Source organism: Echiichthys vipera (assembly GCF_963691815.1).
Source record: "Echiichthys vipera genome assembly, chromosome: 6".
Taxonomy (NCBI): domain Eukaryota; kingdom Metazoa; phylum Chordata; class Actinopteri; order Perciformes; family Trachinidae; genus Echiichthys; species Echiichthys vipera.
Genome location: NC_139831.1, coordinates 15321634 through 15338586, shown reverse-complemented (window position 1 = coordinate 15338586; position 16953 = coordinate 15321634). Strand labels below are relative to the sequence as shown.

Below are 16953 nucleotides of genomic sequence, written 5' to 3'. Positions count from 1 at the left end.
GTTAAGGCATGTAGGGTTGAGATTATAGGGTAGGTCTCCATGGAATAAATGTAAGTCAACGTCTCTCTTTCTAAGTGACATAAACAAGTGTGCAACTATGCCGTGTATGTGTATGTGTGTGCGTGTGTGAGCGAGTCTGTAGTTCTTCCATAATCTCTTGTCTTTGTGCGTACCGCAGACAGTTTAAAAGCTTTCTATTTACCTTTCGCACCCTTCTCCCATTTTCAGGTCGCAGAGCAGGATGAAGGTGTGTGTGTGTGTGTGTGTGTGTGTGTGTGTGTGTGAGAGAGAGAGAGAGAGAGAGAGAGAGACAGAGAGCGAGCACTGTAAGTCCTCCTGGTGTGGGTGGACAGCTGGTCCAAAACAGGCATTTTAGTGTCTAACAAACCGTGACACGTCAAACATGTAATGTAGACCGCGACACAGCAACATGTAAAACGCCTCATTGACTCCCACCCAAGGCCTCGGGGAAAAGAAATGAGAGGAAAAAAACGTTTTGCTCACACACAACTGCAGCCATTAATCATAAATGAAACTTTACGAGGGATGGGGAGGAATATGATTGTCATGAAATGAGCAAAACAAATGCGCGAGGGAAGTTCCTGGCTATAACTGCTGGAATCACCTCAGGATAGCTTGGCTTGGGGAACAAAGGTGCTGAAATATACCTTGTGTTAGGATTGTGTGTTTATCTCCCTCTGATTCGCTTCCCCCCCTCTGTTTTGAATTTGTGCGTCTGTGCTTTTGCCAGGATGCCTGTCAGTTATCAGACTTATTAGATGCCATCAAACGTCTGCTCTATCATCAGCCTGTCATCTGCCTCTGTCTTTCTGCCTCCTTTAAAGTAGCTCTCGCTTGTTTTCTCTTTTCATCACTTTCTGCTACATACACATACAAGCATACGTTAATGCAAATGTTGGCGAGACAGACGAGCCAGAGCAAAGAGACAGACGGATACCACAAAAGGGTCGACAAAGCATGCTGTCTCTGTTCAGCTAGCTTTAATTTGGCTAGCCATACATAAATGCAAGTCGAGCAAGTATGAGCCATATCTGATCACTTGAGGGAAACTTTTGCTGAGATTATCTGAGTGTGCATGGGATGAACTATCTAAATTTTAGATTGGATACCAACGTTTTGGAAATGTTCACACAAAAGAAGCTTATTCAGACGGTTTGAGCCATGAATAAAAGTTCAGTGGAGAGCATTGGCATCCTAATGCGCTCCAGTCATAAAGACGTTATTGACCTGTTTCAATGTTCTTCAGAAAGCAATTCTCCACTCCATGAAAAACTAACAATGCATGAAAGACCGAATCCCTGTGTCGATGCAGTAGCAACAAATCCCTTCCAGGTACTACAGAAATGGCAGTTGATTTACGTTTTAAAAATTCTGCAAGTTTGTTCATTTCTGTTGTTTTTCTCAGCCTTAACTGTAACACTTAAAGATATATAATCAAGTGTAGCGTTACAAACAACGACATCTCACTGGCGGTCGGACTAACTGCTCGTATTGGGTGGTGTCAAACAGGTAAATTAGGTCTCCAGCCTCACTTTAGTGAAAGTGTTATTATGAATAAGATAAACATCAAACATGCATTTTAGATTAATGAAATGAATGTATTTGTTCCTCGCCCACATTTGCTTAGCGGCGTTGAATTGTTTTATTTATGTAAACAAACATTGTGATTGGGTCTATTCTGGTAATAGGGTAATTATAAGCTGATAATGGGCTTTTTCCTGCTCCAAACTATCGTTCGTACTATCAGTCGACCTCTACTTGTAATATGCGTGGATTTAAGATTTGAAGTTGCTGACCAAGCCTCACAACAAACTGAGCCAACGGTTGAGTTTTTATTGGATTTGACGCGGGACAAATCTGAACATGACACTCAAATTTGAGGTAATTAGAGATAGAAATCTGCACTCGGTCTAATTGTCCCTAACATCTTTTACATCATCTCTCATCATCTATCAAGCGAAGGAGCCAAAGGTATTTTCTCAAGAGCTTGCAGACCAAATCAGTTATGTGGATATTGGGCAACATTTCAACAGGTGAGGAAGATAACTCCAGTGGGATGTCGCTCTGAGTCTGCCGGGTGTGTAAGTCATGTTGGAAAGTTGTTTGCTGTCACATTACCCAAACAAAGTTGATAAGTTGACATAATAAATCAAGGCTTGAGTTTGTTTCTGAGGCTAAAATTTCCCTTACGCACAGGTGTCCTAACACTACTTTTCATGGTCAGGTGAGACTTCTGTAAGGCATCCGAGACACACACATCCACCCATACAAGCCATTCAACCATCAGATGAATGAACACCAAGCCCCATTTTCTCCCTAATGGCTTTTGAAAACATGTCAGGGAGAGCTGAGCAACATGGGGAATGACAGCTCCTGGTGTTTTCCTAAGGGACTAAGTCAACAAGCACAGACAGTGACATGAAAGAGCTCACACACCTCTGCGGTTTTGCTCACTCACACGGACGACCGATTGATTAACTCATAAATCAACCTCATCCCAGGCCCTGGAGCGACCCTCCACCTCCACCCCAACTAAACCCCCCTCAAAAAAAAAAACAGCGGTGAGAAGCTACGGCCCAACCCTGCACCCTCCAGCTAAGTAAGTGGAGGCGGGATGTCTCAGCTCATGGCAGAAACCCAGCAGGAGGGAGAGGCCAGGTGGGGCAGGTATAGTGGGTGCTGTGGAGTAAAAAAAAATTAAGGTGGGGTCATGGAAACGAAAGGTATAGGATTAGTATGTGTTATTATAAAGACAGGCAAGGATGGAGAAAGAAAACGCAGAGGGGCTTAAAGAGGGATACAAATGTGTTAAAAAGACAAAGGAGAAGATCTGAATCAAACGCTGTGTAGTGCTGCCAAAACGGGGGAGACAGATATGGAGAGAAAGAGGGAGAGAATGCACAGAAGAATGCAGTAAATCCCTAAGCGACTGAACAATCCTCTGGAGAAAGAAAAGAGGAATTTTTATGTGCTGCAGGTGAGCAGAACAGAGAGGGAGGGAGGGAGGGAGACGAGGACACAGACAGATGGAAAAAGAGGGAGAGAGAACGCGGGGGTGGCCGAGGGAATTTGAGGGAAAGCATGAAAGGGTTTGATTGTAGCACAGAAAAGGGGACGTGGGGTGAAAATGAAAGGAAAGTGACACAAAGTGACACCAAATGACACAAAATGGCTAATCATGTCAGTTCAAAAGATGATGGCACGCAGATGCACACAGTGGAGGGAGGCAGGGAGACATATGGACTAAAGATTGGGAGACAGAGTGTTACCAAAAGAAAGGATAAATAGGAGAGAGGAAGACAGACAGAAAGGAAGAGGAGGTCCGACAACGACAACGACTGGACCAGCGCATCTGTGTATCTTAAAGGCATACACAGGTTTTTGTGAAATTGGATCACACACAAATCATGCTGAATATCATCTGGTTATAAGGAAGATTACCTATAATTGTATTTATTTGTCTGGTATATTGACATATATAACTATGTCAGTAGTTAATTTATATTTTAAGGTGTTTTGGAGGAGAACGTGTTTTCTTGTGCATTTAACGACACTTTCTAAGCCTTGTGATGTATCACGATTTTGTAAATTTCTATTCCATATCATACATATATTTTTTTATGTTATTCCCTTTGTTAAAGGGATACTTCACCCATTTGCATTAAGCTTTGTATCATTAGAAACCAAGTCATATTTTTGATTGGTCCTGCATCATTCCCCTGAGACGGGAGAGAGACGTATGTATCTCTCACACTCCAGAAAATCTTCTTTTTGCGTCCTCGTTAATCTGAAGTGTGACAGAGATGGGCTCTGCTAAAACTGTAAGCACTAGTTCCTAATTTTTCAAAAAAGCCTATAGGGGGTGAAACCCACTCACACTTCAGACCTATCACAGATCAATGGGTGGGACTTCACTTGGTGGGTGGGCCGCAACCTGCAGAAACTGTGTGTCCATGTGTGTCCATGTGTGTCCATGTGTGCGCTTTGTAGAAAGTAAACAAACATGGTGGAAGGTAATCAGTATGAAATGAAAGAAGGGGAGTTTGAAGATCTGATGCTCGAATTGATAGTCCGTGGCTACCTATACGAGAGGAACCTATAGAGGAACAGGAGGCGGCTACTGCAGATGCTACCGGCAGCAGAGTTGCCCATGCCTGCTCGAGCCGAGGAGGACTGACCAGTGGGAGTTTTTTTGTTTGTTTATTTTCAGTCCAGGGGGATTTTTTTTTTTGTTGTTGTTGGTACCAGTGGGAGTTGCCTGCGCAGCTGTGGATTCAGATTCAGAATCAGAAATACTTCAATAATCCCCAGGGGGAAATTAGTTTTGTTACAAATATTACAGACTAAACATATATAAGAAAAAAACTTGAATTTAAATTTACTGAAACATAGAAGTGCATTATGGGAGATGTTGTTTTCAATCCACAAGCGCCATAAAGTCACTTTCTGCCTTTTCTTCGCCATGAAGGCACCAAATTAGAAATGTATGTAACATTTCGACTACATATACAGTCCGCTTTCAATAGATTTTAATGTTTCCACCGGTGAAGTATTCCTTTAAATGAGCAGTGAGCCACTGCAAGACTGATGTGTTAGCATGTGTTTTACCTCTGTAACCAGGCATCTTATCCAGGCATGATTTTCTTCTTTTATTTTAATGATATCTTTAATGTTCCTTCCTCAACATAAAAAAACAAGACATCTGTCTTAATTAGTTGTTAGCCGAGCACTACGGAGAAGACGCCATTCAGCAGCATAAAAACAAAACACAGTTATACATAATTGACGCATTGGACTGCTGAATATTTTCGATTTCATTTCAAATGTTATTAAGGACAGGACTCACTGGGGCTCCATTGCAAAATCAACTGTTAGCTGTGTTTATCTTATGATGAGATGTCTCTCACCAAAAAGCTGTGGCTTTGCTCAGACCGCGTGTACGCAAAGGCTCTTACCTTTGACAGTTTGTCAGTCGAATATTTTATAATATAGTTGCTCATCTTTTGACGAGTGCTTCGACTTCCAGTAACAGTGTCAATGCAGTGAATTGCTTTGACAATACAATTCTTACACAGAAAAAATATATTACACGTTAAAGTCTGTTTACAGGTGCTACTGTTTATGCAAAAACAGTTGTTAAAGCCTTTTGTGGTGACGCAAAGTCTCATAAATTGCTTTTAGTGATGTCTCGAATCCCCTACTGAGCTGTCAGCCCGTAGAGTTGCATTGTGGGTGATGGAGGTGCCAGGTTTTGTGGAAGACAAAAGATAATATTTCTGGTTATGCTGCATTCATATATATATATATATATATATATAAAGTTCAAGTTTTGAAAGACTGCCTGTACTAGCAATTCAATTATAAGTGATAAAGTGATAAAAATGAAAGCACCTGACCTCCACAGGAGGACAAACAACTTTTCTCTTTAAGATTATAAAGGACAAGTGTGGAGTGAAGAGACAGAAAAAAAGACCAGGAGTGGTGCTCTCCAAGAGCAAATAAAAGTTCTTCAACAAGATGGCCGGCACATTGACTCCTCTGTAGGTCGTAAGTATTAAATATCACGGGCCTGTCTGAGCAGCAGAGCCTTCTTCTGTCAGCAGCTGCCTGATAGACCGAACGAGCCAATAACGGTGATGTCTTGTCACTCACAGTATCAGTTATTATCGAAATACGGAGCCAGCTGAGTCATACAAAAGGGGCTCGGCGATCCTGTTACGTATTAGTTACAGCAATTTGTCTCTGCTTCGCTGACAGAGAGAGGCAGACGGAAAGAGAAAGAGAGACAACGCTGAGTGATGGCTGTTAGATAACTATGCATGACCAGCCTCATTCCAAAGAAGTTCTGACATATAGAGATAATGATTCACACACGTGCTGCGCTTGCAAGCCCACACTTGGGGCAAACAATACACACAGATAAACGCACGCGCACACACACACACACACACACACGCACACACACACACACACACACACACACATATGCACACAGACCATACAAAGCTGCCTTTGTTGACTACTGGCGGCCCCCTCAGTCATTGCTTACTAAATGTTAAAAACACACAGCGTCTCATGTGTGTGTATAATATGTGTGTATACATATGTGTCACATATCTGTCAGCGTTAACCCTTTCTCCCACTTAGCGAGAGTGTGTGTAATGATGTGTCAGCGTTGACACAGTAGACCTCCCATATAAGTCACTTCCTGCTGAGCTCATGCTGCTTTTTAAGGTTCATGTGGCCACTTGTTTGTCAGCACATGGTCCACATTTGTGTGTGTGTGTGTGTGTGTGTGTGTGTGTGTGTGTGTGTGTGTGTGTGTGTGTGTGTGTGTGTGTGTGTGTGTGTGTGTGTGTGTGTGTGTGTGTCAGGGCGGGCATGTGCGGTTGTGAGCAGGTGTGTACCTCGGAGGTGATGGGAAAGGAGATTCTCATTGATCCTTTAATATCTGGCCTGGGGCGAGGAGAGGGAGCCAGAGAGGTGCCACAGAGCATGTGGGAAAAAAGTGCAGTCGAGAGCAATAAAGCCAAACAAGAAAGACAAAAACAGATAACAGGTGAGGAAGCGATAAAAGAGGGGGAGTGAGTGGGAAGACAAGAGCGAAAACGATAAGAGGCAGAGGCGGTGACAGAGACAGGGAGAATGGCGGCACTGAAACACAGACACAACAAGAGAGCCGAGAATTCGGTGGGATTATGAGGGGGTGTGTGTTTGTGTACCTGAGCCTGTTTCATGTAAATCCCTCACTGTCACAGGTCAGAGGGATTTTTTTGGGGGGGGGAGAAGAGGAGCTTCGTGAGATAGTGTGATGAGAAAAGAAAGCAAAGTGGGAGGGGAGATGATGCAGTGGGAGGTGGAAAGAGAGAGATGAAAGGGGAAAATGAGAGATCGTAAATTTTCACCAGGACAGACAAATAAAAAACTCTCTCATGCCCCTGCCTCGCTCGCTCTATTTGTTGTCATGAATGTGAGCCGGTCTTTGTTTTCCAGAAAACGCCCCGACCCCAAACTCCTCTCCCCTTGTGCCAATCACCCGAAACCATCCCTATAAAACTGAAACCATTGCAAACAAAAATCCTATAAGCATTTCTTTTTTGTCTCCCCTCCCGATGGGCTCCCAAATGACCAATAACACCACGCTCTGTACAAAAGCTCGTATTTATTCTCTCTTGAGTTACAATACAGTATATTCACACTGGAGAAAAATAAATAATCATCTTGTTCAATAAATATTATAGAAATATAATCCATAGCCACATTGTTAAACAACAGATGTATCTGAAAGTTGCTAAAGTTTTAAAAGGCACAGAAAATTCACATCAATGTGTCTAATGTTCATGTTTAGAGTGTGAAGTTGCTCAAAGGAATAGTCTCTGTGAGAGTTTGAGGAGAACATTGATAACTCTCATATCTATCTGTTAAATGTTCAATATAATACAGAAACGTATAACAGAAATGACAATTTGTGGTGATAGAGAGAGTTCAATTCATGGGCGGCTCACAGGACAAGTTAGCCTTCAGGGTTTTCTGCCAGAAAGCCTCTTCTTCCAAGAATCACTTTGGTTTAGGCAACAACGTAACTTTGTTAAGTTAAGGTAAAATTAGTGGTTTGAGTTCAAATAAACCCTTTCTGGCAGAAAGCCCAAAGGCTAACTTCTCCCATATGCAAACTTCTCCATATAATAATCACATTTTTGTGTATTTTAACCCTGAACAGTTTCAAATATCATATATAGAGTCTGTCATGTGTGTTTCAAAATCTATATATCTACCATAACTAGAGGCCCTAGTTAGACACAAGTGACGAGTTATTATCAGCAAGAAAGTTGCGTATTTCTATGTCTATTTGTCTATTTGTCTATTTCTTAATACAGAGAACACAAAACTGTGTGTGTGTGTGTGTGTGTGTGTGTGTGTGTGTTGTGTGTATGTGTGTGTGTGTGTGTGTGTGTGTGTGTGTGTGTGTGTGTGTGTGTGTGTGTGTGTGTGTGTGTGTATGTATGTGTGTGATTCAATTCTATTCTAAACCATTTTAAGATTGTGATAAACATTAATTGATGCTATTGAGTGAGGTCATTAAAAAATGTGAGTGAGCACTGAATCAAAAGCAGAATAGAAGTGAATGGTTTTGTTAAGGCACAAAATACCCCAATAAGCGTGTGTGTGTGTGTGTGTGTGTGTGTGTGTGTGTGTGTGTGTGTGTGTGTGTGTGTGTGTTGGACCACCTCTGTCTGGACAGTATATGTGTAGCGCTGTTGTAGGGTTACTGTAACTGACCAGCCGACTTCTGATTACTCAGCAATAACCCTCTGCCCGTTATTTCCAGTGCTCAGTCGCTGACTCACGCCTCCTCCTGTCTTCCTCTCCTTTTCTTTTCCTCCTCTCTCTTTGTCTTTCAGCCCTTCAGAAATGTTCATCCTTTAGAGAACACGCTGAGAAATTGCTGATTCACACATCTGGGGGTCACTGAATCAGTTTTCACTCAATGGCTGCTCTGTTTGTCTCTCTGCCTGTCACTCGGTCTACCCCCGTGTGTATGTGTGTGTGTGTGTGTGTGTATGTGTGTGTGTAACCACCTACAGTGGTGTTTCTGTTGATCTACGAGCCGTGAAGTCCGGTAACTCAGCCCAGTCTCAGTGTGTCTCTCTCAATAAGCTGCTATGTCACAGTGCTGGTAATGTACTGGCTTTGTGTGTGTTATATTCCATTAGCGCATCTGGTGACCTGCCAAATAGTCCTTCATTCATTTATTCCAGTACGGTATGAATGAATGAATGTGTGAAGGATGCCTCTGTTTATGTGCTTTTGTCTGTTTAAGCTCTCAGTTTGTTTCCGCTCAGATTTTGTGCAAATAATAGATTTCCGATATACTGCACTCATACGTCTCAGTGTCTCAGCCTCTGAGTCTCTTCTTGAGGCGGTTAAAGTCCTTCGCCGATCGCCACAGCCAACTTTGCAGCTCTCTCAATATCCAAAACCCCTCCACCTTCCTGGCGAAGTCGTTCATCGTCGGCCGCACCGACAGCAGCGAAGAGGAGGCAGAGGAGGCGGAGGAGAGGAGCGGAGTCAAAGGGGGCGAGAGGAGGGAGGTGCCCCTTTGTAAAGACAGAGGGACGGGTTCGGAGAGGAGGGTGTGCTCCTCGCCCGCTCCGAACTGGTAGAGCAGGGTGAGGGTGGACAGAGGAGGTTGGAGGGTGGGCAAGAAGAGGGAGCGAGGAGGCCGTCGCTGATGATGGAAAGTGTCTGTTTGCTTCTCCTCCACCATTAACGCTCCCCTTCTTTCTACAATAAATCCATCTTCTTTTCTGAGTGCGTCTATGTGATGTGAGTTCAGGTTGTAGCTGTATTCGTTGTTGTTGGTTTGGATGGGCAGCTGTTGAAGGGCGCTGGTGCCATCTGCGCCCAGGTACGACCCTTCTACCCCGGGTGCAGGCTGTCTCTCCTTCTCCTCTCCATCCTTGTTGATACTCAGCAGCCTTCTCCTCCCCCATCTCTCTTCCCCTTCCTCTCGTTCCTCCACTTCTTCCCCCTCCCCTCTTGCTCTCTCTTCTTCGCCGGGGGCCCATTTCCCATTCTCCGGCTCTTCCCTCCTCCCTCTCCTCCCTCGTTCTCCTCTTCCCTTCTCCCTCGATCCACCGCTCCTTCCTCCAGCTGCGGTCGCCTCCGCTCTCCTACCCTCTTTCCCTCTCCTTTTTTCCACCAGTTCTACAGAAACGCCATCCTCAATCTCTCCTCTGACCACCCTCGCCCCACTTCTTCTTTGGTTGTTGCGCTGACCGGACTCGGCCCTCGTCCCAGCTCTGGACCTGTAAAGGCTCTTGCTCATCAGTGGAGCAGGCCGGTCATCCCCTGTCCCCCTCTGAGGGTACTGCAGCTCTCCTGCATTACTTTCCATGTTTGCAGATGGAGGAGGAATTGCGTAACCGAGGGTGGTCATCAGTGCAGATATGGAGCCCAGCAGCCCATCCAGGCCTGTGCAGAAGTGTAGCAGGGAGGTCTTGAGGGAGGGGCAGAGGGTGGAGCGGGCCAACTCCCTGACGGCTGCCAGCAGCACAGAGTAGGCCTTCTGGTTCTGGGCGAGCCGAGCTTGGTTCTCCAGGCCGTGCCACAGCTCCAGACGGGTGGCTGCGCTGGGCAGGGAGAGAGCTGTACTGTTGGGTCGAGGAGGGGAGAAGTCTTTCTCGTTGAATGGAGGGCCAAGATAGGTCAGCTGGAGGAGATATACAAAACAGACAAAAGGATGAGAAGTTTTATAAAGGATAATTCTGGTTTATTTCAGTTTATTGCAGCTCAAAACGTGCCTGATCTGAACGGGCCGATTGCTTCTTGCAGCTTTCTTGAGAACCTCTCATACAAACAACTTCACACTTAACACCATACACCTGCCGTGACAAAGTTGTGTCCCATAGCAATGTTAGAGCATATGTGTCATTTGTTAACAGATACTTACTTGGGACCAGGCTATTTCTGGGAACAATTTTGCGTTGATTCCAAAGTTACATCACTGATGCTTAAAATGTTTGAGTTTAAGGTCCGGTGGTAATAATGACATATTGACATAACACACTACTAATAAATATGTCCCATTGATGTCAAGAGCTCAAACTTGGCACCGCTCTTTCTTGGGTCCTTAACAATACACCAAATGTGAAGTCAATCAGATTGTCAGGAAAATCGAAGACAGACAGACTCTGCTTCAGTGAAGCCAAGAAGATCAGACTGTAAAATGAGCTGACAGTTCAGCCAGTTTATAAACCACATTAGTTGAACCAGGAAGTCATCTGTGATGGGTGTTTACAATCCCTTTTGTTTTACATTTTGCCTTTGTTTTTCTCCAGAATTAGTTTGTCCAAGTCCGGTATTCAATTTTTATTGCACCATCACAATTTCTACTATTCTGCTGTATTAACTGCCATAACATATAAGTTATATTCACATTACTATAGATATTATTATAGTTACTGGAAGTGTGTCTCTCTCTGTCTTTGTGTCTGTCTTTGTCTCTCTCTGTCCATCTGTCCGTCTTTTCCCTCTTTCTCTCTCCTTTTCTTCCTCCCCAACCGGTCAAGACAGATGGCCGTCCTCCACAGAGCTGGGTCTGTCTGACGTTCCTGCCTGTAATAGGGAAGGTTTTCGTTGCCACCGTACTCTACGGGGGAATTGTTGGGTCTATGTTTATCATAAATAAGTCATAGATTGTGGTCTATACCTAGTTTTTAAAGTGTCCTGAGATAACTTTTGTTATGATTTGGCACTATAAATAAAATTGAATTGAATTGAATTGAATTGAATTTCACTATTTTTGGTCTCCACCAACTCCTGAGGGAAATATCTTCCGCTAAATGCTCCACTGTGTTCACCAGCTAGCTTCAAACTACACTGTCGGCTGTTTGGGGCTGAGCAGGTAGAGTCCAGCGGGTTTTTAGAGTCGAGGGGAGCAGATTCAGGTAAGACCTTTCAAATTGGCACATAGTTTTCATGTTGCTATTGACGAGTTTCTGTAGTATAAACGTATACATTTTAACAGCTTTACTGGGAATCGGTGTGGCCGTATTTCTAATAGTGACTTAATCAAAACAGAAACAGAATCACACAAAAGGACTCACATATATGTCCTTGATTTCCTTGAGCTGATACTCCAGGTACTTGGTCAGCTCGTACGTGCTTTCTATCGAACTCCTCTCGCTCGCCAGGTTGTGTGAAGAATCCAGGGCCGTCGCCATGGCAGCAGCCAATAGCAAGATGAGGTGGTGCTGATGTACTGTGGAGGAATTCAAAATAATTATAAGTCAGGCAGACGGCGTGAGATGTTTCTCTAAGGGGCGCTCACACCATGGGTGTCCGAGTTATAATTAACACACACTGCAGAGGTATTTGTTATCATAACAATGACGTGAAATTAATCTCAGACATTATTTTCTTAGAAATTTTGTAATTATTTGACTTGGACGCTTTGGCTTTAATAAATGTAATGATCTGAGAGCTCAACAGACAATAATCACCTCCAGTTACAGTTTCCAAGCGTGGCTGCACCATCACACTGTTTATAGGATTTTTTTATTTATTTTTAACAATATTCTGGTTTATTTCTTTGTCTCTATGACGATGGCTTCGTCTGTTTACCTATTTGCCAGGTCAGAGTCATCTGACACTGCCAATAAAGCTTTTTCCGTTTCCAATCTAATTTTAGAGGTTTCTGGCTGTCGGAGGTTTACTCTGGCTTCAAATAAAACCTTGCTTAATAGCTTCAGACAGTCAGACAAATGGCTCCCATGTTCAATGCACCAGCCCGTCAGGCAAACAGCCGCTTTAACACACACACACACACACACACACACACACACACACACACACACACACACACACACACACACACACACACACACACACACACACACACAGACACACACACACACACACACACACACACACACACACACACACACACCCACACACTCAGAATCATTGTATACACTCAAAGCGATGTGAATTTCATCCACATATAAAATTGTAGCTACAAACATTCTCACAAACACTCACACAGTAACATGAAACACCTACACAAACACTCTGAAACCTAAACAAGTCTCCAGCAAACATACAACTGATACAAACACATTAATGTTTGTGATTGAAAGCCACATGTCTTTGTTTTTGGGATATCGGTCACCCATCTGTGTGTGTGTGTGTGTGTGTGTGTGTGTGTGTGTGTGTGTGTGTGTGTGTGTGTGTGTGTGTGTGTGTGTGTGTGTGTGTGTGTGTGAGAGAGAGGGGGGGGGGGCTCCTTTTAGTGCCCCTGTCTCTGGTTTCAAACAGAGAAAATTGGAGCTGAAAGGTGGTTTTCAACATTATGGACCTTCATGTACGTCCTTCTCATCATCCTGTGCTTGCTTTCTTTTCACAATTTCCCTTTTCACAGTCTCCCTTTACTTTCTAGCTCTCTCTTTAGATGCTTCTTTGGCCCTTTGCTCTAGCGTGACACGTTTTTCTTTCGTCGTCTCTGCTCTCCGTCATCCTTTTCCCTCCTCTCTGCTCTCTCTCATCCTCTTGACACCCAGACGGTAGGCAGTGATTCATGCATGTAATTATGGGCAAAACACGCTGCCGTTCAACAAGGAGTGAAATATGTATTGCACAATACGTGTCAACTTTCTGTCTTTCTCTGACTCACCTCAGGCCTCCCTTTGCTTCGCTGATTTAATCCCTTTCTCCTCTCAAACTTGTCACCCTGCGCTCAAACCTTTTTTGCCTTTCTCCTCCCCACTTTTCCTCCTTATCTCTTTTGGCCTCGGGTCAAAATAACAGCAGCCAATTAACCCCGATTAGCCCTCCAACTCTCCCTCTATTGGGCCTTTTTCTTTCATCTATCCATCACGGTGGGCCCCACAGGATGAAAAAGTGAATGACTTTAAACACTCGCAAAACATTTATCTTCGACACGTTTTCAGTGGTTCTGAGAAAACAAGTTCTGACCTAAAACAGTCAACACCTTTTTTCCTCTGACTCAGCCGCTTACATTTGACATATCGGTATGCACTCCCCAACAAGGGTTGGGTAGAAACTTGATGATGTTATGGAATACTATTCAGTACACAAGAATGTGTTATAATTGCATGTTAAAATGTGTCTCAGAAGAAAATATCCAGTCGAGAAATTTGTTGTCTTTTTCTTTTTGTGTCTTTTGTCCCTCTGCCCAAACATGTGAAGCAATGGGCTGACACCAAATCATCAGGATACATGGTCAGGTAACGGTAATCCTTTATTATGTTCCAAATTGACTTTTAGTGACAGATGGGGAAACTGGCAGTTTGACATTAAAACAGGATTAGAAATGTGAAAAAACAACTCTTCCACTACCTGTTAACCGTGAGTGGGCGGCTACATCAAAGCTTCCTCCCACACTTTTATCTAAAACACTGGGGTTGAGCCCAGTCAACTCCCACACACACACACACACACACACACACACACACACACACACACACACACACACACACACACACACACACACACACACACACACACACACACACACACACACACACACACACACACACACACACACACACACACACACACACACACACAAACACACCTTGAAATCAGTCAACTAACCCTGTCAGCCAAACCTTCTCCGATCTCCTCAACCGCTAAAACCTCATCACCTGTCAGAAGCAATAAGCATCATTCAGCGACGCCTGAACATTTGGAGCTCATCAAGCCACAGGCTCCTTCCACCGCACATCCTGCATAAGCATCAGAACACCCCGAAATCAACATCGCTGAGTAAACAACCCTGAAGGAAAGGACACAGCGTGCATTCAGAAGGAATAAACAGGTACCCAAAAAAAGGAGCCTGGGCCAGAGGAAGAAAAGTCTCTTTGGCAAAAATCAACCCAAACTGTTCCAAACTGTTTCCTTTTGTCTGCAGCCACATGCTCAGAGATGATTGCCAGACATGAAAGCCTCTTGTTGCTTTGATTGTGCGCTTACATGCAGAAAAGCATCCTCTGCTGCAGCTTAAAAAACAGTTGCTCTTTTATAAGAGCAAACTGAGATAACGCAAACCCAGAGCCATGTTGTTGTTATATAATATTACATTGAGCAACTATGCTTTAGTCGGCATATAGCTCGACTTCAAGGGGAGCCCTGCAGGCTTGGGGCTGTGTACCTGGCAGTGTGAGCGCACTCCGCAGGGCAGGGTTGAAACCAGAACATTCTCCGTGGGAGGATTGCATTACAGCAACACAGGGGTCCCCTGCAACGGCCGACCTTGACCTGCCTCTGTGCACTGATGTGTGTGTGAATCTCTACGTATTTTGGCACACATACCTATTATGGTTACACATGTGCACACACAGGGGAGCTCCATTATTCACAACGGATCATATTTTTATACATCAGGTTTGTCCGCTGATCCGACACCCTTGGAGTCTGGCTGCCATCTGCACTACAGAGTTCAACGTGAGGTTTGGGCACCAGAGCTTCTGAGCTCCTATAGGTCAAAAACAAACATCAGCACAAGGTCAGGGTTCAGAGGGAAGTTTTAGGGCGCAAGGTTGTGTTTAAGTGCAGAGAGAGCCTCGCAGCACACTTGACATTTACACTCCAGACGGTGTTTTGGTAATCCTGTGACCCAGTGTTTGTGGGCGTTGTTCCGCTTCCATCCAAGAGGACTAGTATTTCATCTTTCCCAACATGCACCACCATTTGAGGTTTCAAACAAGCACTTAAACAGAATTTGGTATTGTGGGAAAACCATGTGCAAGTTAATCTCTCCAGTCTGGTCCAGGAAAAAAACTGGCTCTAGTGCCAAAAGAGGTTGCCCTTCATTGCTCTAACCACTTGAAAGAAGTCTTAAACAGAAAGGAAACATCAGTATGTAAAAGATGTTGGAATCCGGTCCAAATTAAATGTTTATTCATGATTTGAGGATAACTACTGTCATGCCATACTTTTGGTGAGTGAACATTATAAGACTTTGACATGATTTAACATTAATAAAGCAGCCGGATTTTGGAATAAAGTGTTGAAAAATCCTCCTCCTCTAGTGTGTTTTTCCAGAACCAAAACGCTGCAGGCTACATCCAGTCACACTTTAGGGTTGTCTTGTCACTATGCAGAACTTCTCTGCTACATCAGAGGACAATATTTCAAAACAGCAGTCACTGATGAATCCAGCCCTGTTTCATAAATTATGTGTGTTATATTAGCCTTCTGAGACCATCCTGATTTTGCGAGCTCTATTGTATTTTACGCACAAATCAGTCTTGTAACGTGCGATGGAGAATCCAATGAGCTTCGGTTTTGAGGCGACTTTAAGTGTGACACCGACTGCGAACTCCTCTGGCCTACCAAGAAAGCAGAAGCAACGCAGGCAAATCCCACCTGATCTAGACACATTTACAGAAAGCGGTAGCCCTAATTCTGTTAGCTGCTTGCTTACGCTTTTTTCTCTTCAATCCTTCTGTTAGAATATGGACCAGGCACCTGAAATTGTGCCTTTTATCCATAAATTTACGTTACACAAACGGCAAATATCCTTTATGACATGTTGTTTACTTTCTGAGCTTTGCCTTGACATAGTTCATACGTCATAAGCTTCGTTGATCTGATTGGTTGATTTGGCTCAATGGACAGATGGTGTATCCAATCAGCAATCGGTTCACTTACTAGCTTTTAGAGTTTTAAAGCCCCCACATTTAAGATGTCCATGTCTGTAAGAGTATCAAAATGATCAATCTACAGAGAAATGCACACTACCTGAATTCAGCTGCTGTGCCTTTAAACAAGGGGTCAAGACTTACTGTACAAATAGGTAGAAAGTGCTGCTACAGTGCCTTTACAGCCATTTTACAGGTGCAATGACGGTGCAGAGACGCAGAGACGCAGAGAGCACAGATGCAGAAGACCTGGACTAACTGACCAATCAGAGCAGGCTGGGCTTGCTCAGTAGGGGGGCTTAAAGCGACAGGAGTTAAAGGAGGTGAATACAGGTAAATTCAGACAGACAGAATCTAAATGTGTTTTTTGAGCTTTAAAGCATGTTCTAGTAGAAACCAAAAGTATAAACCTGAAGATGTGAGACCTTGTTATCTGTTTTAACCTCACAAGTGTCAGATTTCTTTTTCAGAATTTGAACCCGTCCTCTGATTGTCTTGAATATTTGTTGTCAAGTAGCAAACATATCAGAGACGGAGCTTTGATGAAAAATAACCGGAGGGGCTGTTTGTCTCTTTTTTTTAATCATCTGCAGCACTGTACATGATGGCAATTCTGCCTACCCTAAACATAAACACACTTGCAGGATGAAGAAACCATGCATCCATCAACAGGCTGATGTGAGGAAGTGGACAGAGACACGTGTTGGGTGAGGGGAGGCGTTGGGTGACAGTCCGGGGTCAGGGTCGGTGTTGTGTGTCTGTGTAC

The 16953-nt window shown here is 43.8% G+C and overlaps 1 protein-coding gene across 1 annotated transcript in view; it reads right to left on the bottom strand.

Annotated features, from left to right (window-relative positions):
* Positions 1-7187: 7187 nt before the first annotated feature.
* The window catches only part of clcf1 (cardiotrophin-like cytokine factor 1), a 14467-nt gene continuing 4701 nt past the window's right edge, over positions 7188-16953 (bottom strand). The window contains exons 2-3 of the mRNA XM_083915163.1: positions 11631-11785; positions 7188-10234 (exon numbers count right to left, since the gene is read on the bottom strand). Of these exons, the coding sequence (XP_083771289.1) occupies positions 8918-10234; positions 11631-11785 (1472 nt within the window). The 3' untranslated portion in view covers positions 7188-8917. The remainder of the gene's footprint in view (positions 10235-11630; positions 11786-16953) is intronic.